Source organism: Chaetodon auriga, chromosome 16, assembly GCF_051107435.1.
Source record: "Chaetodon auriga isolate fChaAug3 chromosome 16, fChaAug3.hap1, whole genome shotgun sequence".
Lineage (NCBI taxonomy): Eukaryota > Metazoa > Chordata > Actinopteri > Chaetodontiformes > Chaetodontidae > Chaetodon > Chaetodon auriga.
Window position 1 is genome coordinate 13067764 of NC_135089.1, and position 12515 is coordinate 13080278.

General features: G+C 42.7%; 1 protein-coding gene across 3 annotated transcripts in view; it reads right to left on the reverse strand.

The window, feature by feature from the left end:
* Window positions 1-12515, reverse strand: part of LOC143334675 (voltage-dependent T-type calcium channel subunit alpha-1I-like) — a 142928-nt gene that overhangs the window by 23221 nt on the left and 107192 nt on the right. For all 3 annotated transcript variants that reach the window (XM_076753577.1, XM_076753575.1, XM_076753578.1), the window contains 12 exons: window positions 11921-12021; window positions 10793-10916; window positions 10520-10588; window positions 8690-8868; window positions 8088-8214; window positions 7549-7674; window positions 6800-6889; window positions 6434-6626; window positions 6156-6307; window positions 4300-4409; window positions 1584-1717; window positions 1078-1148 (listed from right to left, as the gene is read on the reverse strand). In XM_076753577.1, coding sequence (XP_076609692.1) covers window positions 1078-1148; window positions 1584-1717; window positions 4300-4409; window positions 6156-6307; window positions 6434-6626; window positions 6800-6889; window positions 7549-7674; window positions 8088-8214; window positions 8690-8868; window positions 10520-10588; window positions 10793-10916; window positions 11921-12021 — 1476 coding nt within the window. The remainder of the gene's footprint in view (window positions 1-1077; window positions 1149-1583; window positions 1718-4299; window positions 4410-6155; window positions 6308-6433; window positions 6627-6799; window positions 6890-7548; window positions 7675-8087; window positions 8215-8689; window positions 8869-10519; window positions 10589-10792; window positions 10917-11920; window positions 12022-12515) is intronic.

The window sequence follows — 12515 nt, forward strand, 5'->3', positions numbered from 1 at the left end:
ACTTTCTTTGAGGGTTTGATGAGAAGATTGATACCTCTGTCACGTCTGTATGGTAAATATGGAGCTGGGGCGAGCAGTCAGTTAGCTTAGCTTAGCTTTGTTTTAATAGATAGGTTTTCATATGGATTAAAGCAACAAGATATAAAGTGTTAATTAGTGAGGTTAAGAGGTGTCATTAGGCAGATTTTGTTTCCTGTAGACAGAGCCAGGGTAGTCGCATCTCGCTCTTTCCAGGTTTTCCTGCTAAGCTAAGCTAATTGGCTCCTGTTCCAGCTACGTTTACACTACAGAACTGTGCAGGCTAACGCTCGGCAAAAAAGCAAATAAGCGCGATTCCAAAAATGTCAAACTATTGCTTGATGTTTTCACAGGTAGAGGATGTCAGACTCCAAACTAATGCTCTCAGAGAGACATCAGCCAACAGACCACAGTGAACAGAGCTTTAGGCAAAGGTTACTGATTAACAAACGCTGGGAGACTGACGAAGACACGATTCTGAGGTCGCACATGAAAACGACATAACGACATTTATATAAAACATAAATATTATATATACATAACAAGACTTTACAATTGTTCCATTGTCTCCTATTTTATTCTTAAGTCATAAGAATATGCTACATGCAAGGCAAACATGCGCCACTTCAAGTCAGTTAGATTAGAAAGCACAGATGCATTCTGGGAGTTTTTATTAGGGTGTTCAACTTTCACTGCACTGGAATGATTCTGACACTGGGAGGGCCTAGAAACTATCTGACTCTGTGGACATTTCACCGCCAAATGAACTACAGACTAGTTTAAGAAGCTCCCACTGTTTCAAGCACACTGTGGTCTCAGTGGGAGTCTGGGTACTCTCCATGGTGCTGAAAGTAAAAACAAGACAAAGCCTATATGTGAATGTGCACACGTGTGTGTACCAGTCTACCAGTCTATGAGTCATCTATTAGAGTTGTCTACAGGCAAAGAGAGGACGAGAATGGGGGGGGGGGGCGGGGGGGGGGCTAGTACCACCCTGGCTATTGCCTGACACTGGCCAACTCTCTCTGGGAGCGTGTGTCTGTGTGAGTGTGTGCGTACCTGAGGCAGGGCTTGGACCACCGTATCCAACAGGGCTCTCATTCCTGTCGCCATCTTCAGCAGCTTCAGCACTGTGTGTGTGTGTGTGTGTGTGTGTGTGTGTGTGTGTGTGTGTGTGAGAGAGAGAGAGAGAGAGAGAGAGAGAGATTTTAAGTGTGGGCATTTAGGGGGAAATCCCTCAGGTTCAATTACAGACTAAATGGGAAACATTAAACCGTAGAGAGGTCAGTCCTTCATTTACAGACCATGTAACACACACACAAACACGCACACACACACACATACGTGTACACACAAAAACAGCCCTTTAGACATTAGCTGCTATACAACAACAAACTGACCTGTAAAAGCTGTTTACAGTTTCAACAGTTACATTTTAACACACCAGCGTGACATATTCTACTTCATGGAAAGGTTTTACAGGACCTGTGGCTGCAATTGGACTTGTGAGTGAGTGAGTGAGTGTATGTGTGTGTGCGTGTATTTCACACATGTGGTATATGTACCTCGAGCTATCCTCAGTACTCTCATGATCCTGATGATAGTGGGGTTGATGGGCAGGGCAGCACTGATCTCGATCTCCTCCAGGGTGATGCCCATCACTGACAGAAGCACGATAGCCAGATCCAACTGGTTCCACCTATCGCAAGCACACACACGCTCATGTGATGGAGGAAGGTGCACAAAGTCATTGCAACACATATGCACACAGAGCAAATATGAACACTGGAAAGTTTGTTGGCAATTCCCACATGAATCTACTTTATTTGCACTTTTCTGCCATTGATGTTACAGTGCTTCATCCCCAAAAGTCGCTAATAAATCATCAGTCCAGCAAAATGCTTTTATACAATTTCTATTTCCAGTTTAAGGACAGATGGGAAACACATGTTGCCAAATCAGATGAATATGGTAGGAATCAAAGAGTTTGAAGCCACCTTATTCACATTAAGAAATCTGACTTAAGGGCAGCTGTTTTATCTTTATTGCCTCGTGGAAAGGAGATATCGCAGTACTCATTTATCTTCAGAAGACAGTCATCAAGGTGGGTGTGAAGTTTTGCAAATCTTTATGGAAAAAGGTAAATCAGGTGTGCATCTAATTTGAAATCACAAAGCACGGCACGCAGACATTTGCCACTGCCAATTCATGTCATGATGCTTTCCAAACGGTCATTTAAAATGCCAATGACACCAGTGTACCAACGGACTCGTTATCGTGCACACAATCATGTCTCCCTCTGCTGTCAGCGTCTGCCCGTCTGTCTGTGGGTCCACTGTTGTTGCAGTCTTACCCACCTTGGCAAAAGAAGATGCGTCGTCCTCTATGGTTGCAGCCATACAGCCCTTTGAGGCTGAGAGAGGAAGCTGCCTTTGTTCATATTTACTGACTAAAAAAACTGTTTCCTCACACATCAAAGTCCCAGAAAGAATCTCGCCTGGCTAGTAAAAATGCACCTGCTGCTTATCCAAAGGTTAATGCGTGCTGGACTTTCAGATCTCCTTCACTGCCAGCCTCAGAACTTTTTGGCCTGACACACACACACACACACATACCTGCAAACTTCGAGTCCACAGTGGCCCATGTGGCAGTGTGTTTGTGTGTTACACTATCTGCTACTCCACTGACCCAGTTCTAAAGCTGGCCTGAGAGTCACCCCAGCCTATAAATCACACTATGCACAATGACTGCTCACGGCTGTTGCTGACACTACATAAAAAGAGACAAACTGCCAGCTGATAACCCTGTGATAAATCCTCCATATATATCCGCCCATCTCTTTCTCATTTCATCACTCATTTGCCCTCCTCCTTTTTTGTCTTTGATGAGCCCAGCTTCCCCTCCTATATATTATCTGTCTCCTCGCCATCTCTCTCTCTCTCTGCCACCTCATCTCTCTTGCTCTGAGCCGTCTCTCCTTATCCTCTCTCGCTCCTCTCCCTCTCTCTTCACTAACTAAAATAGGTCAATGACATTAAACTACCATCACTGTAATATAAGCTCCCAAATCTGTTTCTGCCTTTAATTAGTCACCACACATCGCTGAAAAGAATAAGACATCCGTCTCGTCAGTGTGCACATTTGGGTGAGTGACAAATCAATTAGTCTTGGCTCCGAGTGAATGGATGTGGGAGTGAACAGACTGGTACTGAGGTGTGTTTCCCATGGAGGTCAAACAAAGGTGAGTACAGTGAATTTGGAGAAATGGAAAGCACAGAAGTGTCACATGCAGAGAGCTAATAGACACTTTGGTTTTGTTAAGCAGAATGATGGTGTCGTTTAACAGCTTCTTTTTACAACCAGGCTAATATTATTTCACCTAATAAACGATTCCAATGAGAAACTGCCATATATATTTAAAAAGTTTTACTAGTTAAAAATGAATTATACTTCACATTTACATTATGGAATAACTTGATGGGGAATGGAATAAGGGAAAGGAAGCTGAATACTAAAAGGGTAAATTCTTCCTCCTCGCTATGATAATGAGGACACTTCAGTATGTTGTCTTTCACAGAAGTGATCATGTGAGATAATTGTCAGGAAATCCGTATTTGCACCACAGTACGGTTTAGTCAACTTAATAACAGAACGCCTCAGAGCCAGCTCACATATTTCAACATATTTCATAATCCTCTATATCATCAAAGCTGTTATTCTCTATTCCATTTATAATGATCAAAGCAAAAGGCGGATTTGTACAGCCATTACACTTTGACGTAAATTACTGTTTATTGTGGCACTATTTATATTATACATTATTTCAAGAGATTATGCCTAGAGCCCTGATAGCTGCTTTATGTTTATTTCACATCAAATATGTGATAAGCGACTGAGCTGAATAGACGAAAACATAGGGTGATATTGTAATTTTTGGTGACATTAAATCTCTAACGGTTTTGAAATGTAAAGCTGATTTTGCAGTTTCTAATCCAAAGGGCCCTTGTGTTGTTAGGCTAGACACTAAAGCGACCATAAAGAAAGCTGATCGGCGATCATCACTCAGACATGGTACAGTCTACCTCTGGACAGCAGCACAAATCCCACAGCGGATGGATGACTTTTGCGATGACACCAAGCTGTCTTGTACAATGTATTAGAATTATATGTGTATATAGTGCTACAAATAAGCACACAGATAGACTTACATGCAGGCAGAATGGGATACACTCTCATGCACAATCACACTGCCAACACACAGCATATAAACACACACTGTACCTGTCTTTGAAGAAGCGGCGGAAGCCGAAGGCGATGAGTTTGAGTACTGATTCCAACACAAAAGTGGAGGTGAAGAAATAGTTGCAGTACTTCAGGGCAAGATCCAGAGACTGGAAGGACAGAATGAAAAAGGGGCACGTGTGTGTGTGTGGGTGTGCGTGTGCAATGGCGTAAGGTACAGTATCAGCAGGGAGAAACTGCAGAACTGAGTTTGTTGCCACTGTTTGTAGAGTAAAATCAAGCATGCCAGAGGTACAAACAGAGCATCTCCCATTCACACACATACCCACATTATGTCCCCCACCAAACACACATATTTAAGCAGAATCGCATTTGCATAGTATTAAATATTCCAGAGGCAAGCATGTTTTAGTTGTCTTAAGCATTCATGCTAATGCAGAGACTGGAGATTATTTTCGTTGGCTGTTGTCTCCTTTCATAAACAGAGCTGTAGCATTTAAGAAGTGGGAGGCTGCCAAATGTCACAGCCAACAGCTGACAAATACAGGCAAGACCTGTGATATTTATCTGATGCTCGGTCAGTTTGAGAAAGCTTGATCCATTTTAAAGGTCAAACAGGCATCTTATCTTAAGGATAATCACTTTTCTCTCCTTCACAAAAAAACACTATCAGCCTCCTGAACCTCCATTCATCACACATGAATGGACAGATACATGTAGTGTACAGCTAACACCACTCTGACAGCAGCCCACATCAAATCAGCGGTGCAATCACAGCTCCTTTGTGTGGACTACAGCTACTCACAACACACGCTACAGAGCCTGGATACAGTTTCGTGGTGGCTGACCAGTCAGTGATCTCAGTGTGTCTTTTAAAGATACTGCTGTTTGGGGAAGGGAAGGCTTTATGTAAGAGTTGTAGTCGGGTGCAGGAAAACAGCCACGAAGGTTTGAAAGACATTAATACTCTGCAGTTGCTCTAACTGGGATGGAGCTTGCAGGAGTCTGTTTTTTGCTTTAGAGGAGGCCAGAGATAAGTTGCAAAAATCAGTAATTACTTACATAAATGCAAGACTTCAAGGTGCCTTCCCTATTTATCACCTCATGTGCATCCACAGACACAAACACACAGCTGGTCCTGTGCTTGGTGCCCTCCCCAAACACCTTAAAATGGGCATATAACGCACAATTTGAGCGCATTTCCGACCTGATTTTTTAGCCACATGACTCATTTTAGAGTCAGATTTCAGTTTTTTTCATTTCAGCTTCATTGGGCACAGTTTTCACACCCTGATCAACTGCTCTCAACCAGCCGAGGGGCACTGATGAATTTCTGACACATCAGAAATTTTGGTTGGCAGTTGTCGGGCTCTCGCACAGTTGAAGCAGAACCACCAGTCGATCCCCCAAGGTCAGTGCCTTTTTTTCTCAGTGTGCCTACGGGAAATGGCAAACAAAGCATCTGAAAGCGGCGACACAGTGTGTCATGTGGACAGAAAATATGGAGGCCAGGCTGGTTGAGCTGTGGCAACAGCATATGTGCCTCTATGATGTTTCCTTCTCCTCCTGTCACGACTGATATGAACGAAAGAAAAATTGGCAGGAAATAGCTGCTGTTCTCCAGCTGATGGGAATTGTTTTTTGATTCAGCTAGTAAGTTTGTTAGTTTGTTGGTGCTGCTGACTAGTGTGTGTACGCGCTTCACAGACAAACTTCTACCTTTGAAACAAAGCTTCTTGGAGCTTTGAAACAAATCTTTACAGGAGCTGGAATTACACTTCTAAAATGGTGCAGTGTATGCCCAGCTTTATACGACCCACTAACTTGTTCTTGCACTTCCATACATCCATCAAACACACTTCTTCACACACACAGGTAAACTTGATCTGTCTTACATGAGGTTGATTGTAGTGCTCTAAGGACATGGTGATGACATTGATGCAGATGATGAAGGTGATGATGAGGTCCAGATAGTGGTTTGTGCACAATGTGTGGATCATCAGGCGCACGTTGCCATAGCTGGAGTAGTAGGGCAGCTTTTGGGCTTCTGTTGGTAGGAAAATATGTCAATAAAGCTGTAAAACATATTAAAACTGTATTTGGATCTGATGAGGGGTGATTTTCTAATATTGGGGTTACTTCTTAAAAGAAATTGCGAGTGATTCTCTCTTACTTCTCCTCTTTTTTTCCATGCGCCGCTGACGTTTCTCCTCACGCCTTTTTGCCTCCTCCACCTCTTGGTGCTGGCGGCACTTGTGGAAGTTCTCCACCACCACACCAACAAACATGTTGAGGACGAAGAAGCTGACAATGAGGAGGAAGGAGATGAAATACAGCAGCATCCATGGGTTGTTGTTGGTCACCGGCTGGGGTCGAAGTCATAAAGATAGACGATATAAAATGATGTGATTTGAAAGAAGGAGGTAAGAAACAAAACAGAGATGAGAGGGAAGGAGAAAAAGATTTAGCCAGATAGAAGATTGTGCTACTAGTTATTTTCTTATGAAAAATCGTAGCTGTACAGTTTATATGTCAGTACCTGCTGGTCCACACCCACAGCATCCAGGCCGTGGTACATGATGTTGACCCAGCCGTCCTTGGAGGCGAGTACAAACAGGGACATCAGAGCCTGGATAAAAGCGGGCAGAGAACAGAGAGAAAAATGGTTTATTATGCTTATTTTAAAGGGAAACCAGAATTACAGTCACAGCTGTACGCCTCCGTCAACCTGTCAAGTTGCAGTTTACAGCCACGTCTGTGTAGACTCATATAATACATGTAGTGAAGACTTTAAAGGATTTTAATGAAAGGTATTAATATATATGATCTGGTGAAATGTTACATAGTTATCACTATATTGATATGTGTGATTCCAGTGAATAATTCCCAGTGAGAAACATGCCGTCTTCACTTAGAGACTAATTTTCCAGAGGTGCAACAACAATCACCTGAAGCTCAATATCAGCAAAACCAACGAGCTTGTGGTGGATGGTATCAAATATGGATGTTGCTGCAAAGAAACTACTAATTGCAAAACATGGTTACTTCACACACATCTTCAATCTGGCAGATCTTGTTTTAAGGTGGACACCCCAGATTAGAGTCACCAATTTAGTGTCTGACCAAATGTGAAATATGATCACAATCTTCCCTCCTGTTCCTAAGTTATGGTGCTGAATAATGGCAAGAAAAGCATTTTTACAGAACGTTATGATGTCACAGTGAAGTTTACCTTGAACCTTTTGGATATAAAATGTCATCAACAAACACAACACATGTGATACTAACCTGTCCCAGATTGTCAAAGTTGTACTTATGGTGGACCCACTTGTAGTTGGCTTGCAGACAGTCTGACTTGTTGGTGATGTTTTTGACATCAGGGCCGAAGCAGTAGAAGAACTTGCCTTTAAACAGCTGTCAGTAGGAGAACAATGAGACAGAGCTTTTGATGCTGTCTGACTGCTTATATAAAACAGAGAAATAAGCCTTCATAGGCCCCTCTGATGAGATGAAAGGCTGCTCGTGAGTGAAATAATGAGCTGGTCAAAGATCACACCGGATGAAAATGTTCTGCAGCAATGACAGAAGTAGGAAGACAATGAGAGTTTACTTAAGAAAGAAATGCAAGTGTGCTTCAAAGCTACTGAGAGGGAATGCAAAGGAAAGAATTACATTTCTAAAAAATCACGGTAATAGACAGGTAACCATTGCACACACAAATACACTGGGTTATTTACAGCAATTTCCAGGCATATAATGTGCTTCATTAAATAATGTATGCATCATTAATGTATGTATCATTTAAACAGCGGCTCCTTTTTTCCTACCTGTACCCCAAGTATGCCAAAGATGATGAAGAACGCACAACAGATGAGAACAATGTTGCCAATGGGTTTGAGGGAGGTGATGAGGGTCTCCACCACCAGCTTCAGCCCTGGAGCTCTGCTGATCACCCTGAGGAGAGGAGAGGGGTGAGAGAAAAATAGGAACAACAAGTGAAATGAAAAGGATGTAGAGGGAGTAAAAAGTTTCTAAGAAGTACATTTTATTCAATATCTATTTCTTACAATGTCTTTATATCATTATATTTATATGGGCAACATCTCAGATGCTGAGAGTGATGCGTTTTATTGTTTCATTTTAATGTCTTTAAAACTGCACTGATAAGCTCAAAGGCTGTGTGAAAAAGTATTTACTGACAGGATATAATTGATTTATCGTTTTTTTGTCTGGTGTTGAGATGGTTAACTAGGTTCATCTGTTTGGGAACACAGCACTGCTCCTCAGTCATCTTTTATTCAAAGAACCACATTTTGAGGATAAAACTGCACAAATAAGGCTGGGAGCTTCCATACATAACAGGATAATCAGCAGATGCAAATGATTTACAAAAAACAAAAAAAAAAAGATGGCAGGGCGTTGTCCATACCTGAGGGGACGCAGTGTTCTGAGCAGCCTCAGGACTCGAAGCACACCCAAGATCTTGGCTCCACCCGCCATAGACACGACAATGTCAATCAAAGACACAAAGACCAGGAAGCCATCCAGAATGTTCCAGCTGCTCCGCAAATAAGCCTGTTCACCCACGTACAGACCCATGGAAACCACCTAAAGGTGAGAGAACAAAAAAAAGAGTTGAAGCAGGACATTAAACATGGACGACACAGACCAAGAGGCAAATCAAAAGACAATCACAAGACATTCGCTTAAAACCACAAAAAGGTGAAACTAAAAGAGCAAGAAGATGAAAGTTGAGATACAGACGAGAAAAGCCAGCCGCAGCTGAAGGACAGCAGACTGTTGACATGAGCAGGACGTGTTACACACTCAACCTCAAATGCACACGAGACACGTACACACACATCTGCCAACAGAGCATCCAGAGCAGACATGGATGTTACCTGCAACATGCATACAACATGTTCACCTGCACGCATACATATCAACAGAAAAATGACACACCATACAAGACAACAGGAGTGCCCAGTGCCTTTATCTTTGCATGTAAACCATCTGACGTATGATGCACCCTTCTCGTCCGTGACTTACAAGAGTGAGGGTTGGGTGTTGTAAGGGAATTGTAATACATATGCACACAGCTGTATTTGGTGTTTCGCTAAGCAGCAGTGGGAGCATCAAGCCTGCTTGGGCAAAAATCTGCAACTGACATTTGAAGCTGTTTGCCAAGTATCCAGTAAAGCTTCAGAGGGACTTTGGGGGTTAGTGTGCAAACATATCAAGATGGTTGAAAGATCAGTTCTTGGCAAACATCTTAGGGTCTAAATGCCAAAATGTAAACTGACCACAATGCTAAAAAGTAAACTGAATGTACAAAATATCCAAGAATGTGTATACTTCTGATTATATTAAAGTGTAATCTAATACTTTATGTTTAGAAATTGCACAGGAAATGGCATTGCTTAGTCATATAACTACAGTACAATCATTAGAAGTACTTTTTTGGAGAGGGCTACATCAGGCCTGGAGCTGCCTCATAAAATAACACTCTAAAAAGTTCTGCAACTTGCTGACCAATTCCTCATTGCTGTGCTGTGCTTTTTTTGTGGCTGCCTCTTGTAGACAGTACTAAACACAGTGCTGGAGTCCTACAGAGAGATTAATGCTACACAAACAAACACACATCAACACACATTACAGAGGCACACAAGGATCAGACAGACAGAAACACAGAGGGAGACGTGTTCGGCTCGGCCAGGGGGCTGACAAGTCTGTGGCTCCTTGACGGGCCGTGATTGGTTAATAATTGATTGTGGGAGTGCATAATTGATGGACCACTTGTGCCAAAGCCTTTTGCAGAGAATACAGTGAGGAGGGAGGGAGAGAAATTAAAGAAAGGAGGGGAGGGGAAAGGCTGAGTCTGAAAAAAAAAAAAAAAAGGAGGAAGGAAGCGGAAAGGTTAAACAACTTAAAAAAAGAAGCAGCCAACATTGGAGAGGACAGGAGGAAGGAGAGAGTGTGGGGGAGTGCTGGAGATGGACCGCATCCATAAGAGAAGACTAGCCACTAATTAATGACATTGCTTAATTGCTCTATTCTCCAAAGGAACATGGGAAGCCAAGAAAAGAGGGTAGGGAAGGGGTTGGGCTGTAGGAGCACTGAGGCGAAGTCAGTTCTGTAAGAGAGACAAACAGGGAGACACGGGAGGAGACGGACACAAAAGAGGCCTCTGTGTAGTGCCTGCACACACGACACTCAGGACTCATTGGTCGTAATGGAGAGACAGGTTGTAAAATGTTACCTTGAGTGTCATCTCGCCCACAAAGATGGCAGTAAAGATGTAGTTGGAGATGGTGAGGAAGACTCTTTCCTGGTCAGACAAACAGGAGGCGGGAGAGAGGGGTTGACAGTTAGAGAGAGGAGATGGGGCAATTAGGGGTAGTAAAACCTTACTTACTGCACCTTTGAGATAATAGAATTGAATTCATCCTCGGATAATCCAAAAAGCCACCACACAAAAGCTGCTAGCTTCTACACACTCATGCACATAGACACACATTTCAGGTGCATTTACCAAGCTGCCTTGTAGTATCTTGGGCCTCTCCAGAGCTACAGTGATGCAGTTGGAGAAGATGAAGGCCAACACCACATAGTCAAACAGCTTATGGGCTATGATGGACTGGCACATCTGTCTAAACCTGGAGTCGGAGGAGAAGAGTTGCAGATGAGGAGAGGCAGACAAAAAGGGGACGAAGGGGTCAATATACAAAGGTAAGGGTACACTCTGTTCTAACAGAAAATAAACCCCCTCCATTGAGTCAGAATGGGAGCCAAGTTCCCTGACAGTGCATGGAAGCTCCCTCACATCTTGCTGGGTGAATAGTCTCATTCAGCCCTTGTTTACATCACTCCTAATTCAAAACAAATTACATTAACAACACACTCAGAAGCAAAAGACTCCTGAGTACAGTGCTCTGCAGGGAGAACCGAATGCAGAGATAAGAGAGAAACAGAAGAGAGCGAGAGAAAGAGAGAGAGTGAGAGAAAGACAGGAAGAGAAGGGACATATAAATACTGAATATGTATTTCAAAACTTAGCATGTGGCACTGTGTACTGCCAAAAAGCAATTAAATGTCTTTGCTGCAGTGTTTATTGGAACGGATGAAAAGAAACAGATTGAATAGGAGAGGCCGTATTTATTCTAAAGTATTTTGGAACAAGCACGGAGACATTTAAATGCCTTTTATTAAAAAAAAAAAAAAAAAACTCAACTGTGTCTATTCAAACCCGTCCTCTGCAGATTGTAACACAACATCACCAAGTTAATGCAGAATTTAATGAATTGCCTATGGTATTTCATTTACCCCCTGAGGCCTGTTTCTGGCTCTCTAACAGGAGGGGAGAGGGTAGAAAATATCCCTTTGTTATTTGGAAGGTGGCGATCAATACTCTAATGTAGTCCTTCTCTGAGGAAGCTCAGCAACCTGTCCTTCCTATTGATGAGGTGGGGGAACAGAATCTGCCCACCCATCCTTAGCATTGTTTTGATAAACTACGTCCTGTGGCCAGCCGATAATATTTGTATGAGAGGCTGCTGATGCTTTGGTGACAAAACAGCCCACATTTTGAGCGAACAGACTTTTGATGCGATCACTCCATGACTAAATGCCCTGGACACAAAACGGTGTAAAGGTGACTCACTTGTTCTGTGGGGAGAAAAGGAAGACAGACCAGTCCTCTCTGGTCTCACACCAGTCTGGTCGGTACACTTCTAACATCTTCTGGATGCGGAAGCACAAGCTCTGCAGCGAAGAACACACATGATGAAACGCACGCGCACAAGCAGAGCCCACACACCGTACTCAACATAACCATGCAATAAACACAAAAAGACACACATAATTGCAGAAAGAAACCTCCTGTTTAGACTCTCTATTTAAATTATTAACGAAAGTGAAACACTTCTATAGCAACAGCTCGAAGCATCTTCCAACATTACCATCTGTATAGCTCTCTCCCCCGCTGTCTAAATAGTCCTTTCTAATTAACCTTGTTTCTCTCATACACAGACTTGTTTACAATGAAAACAATGGCACTCCCATGAGGCCCAGGTGATGGGGAGTGCAGGCTTTATACAAAGTACTTGAAAATCCCACACAAGAGAGCAGGAGATTATTGCCTGTGTAAAATCTTGTACTTTAACACGAAAGCTAATGGTTCGGTTATTGAGAATCACAAGGCTAGATTGTGTTTCTTTGTTCTTTTAAGATGCTCTTGCACACCGTCTTAAGGTTAT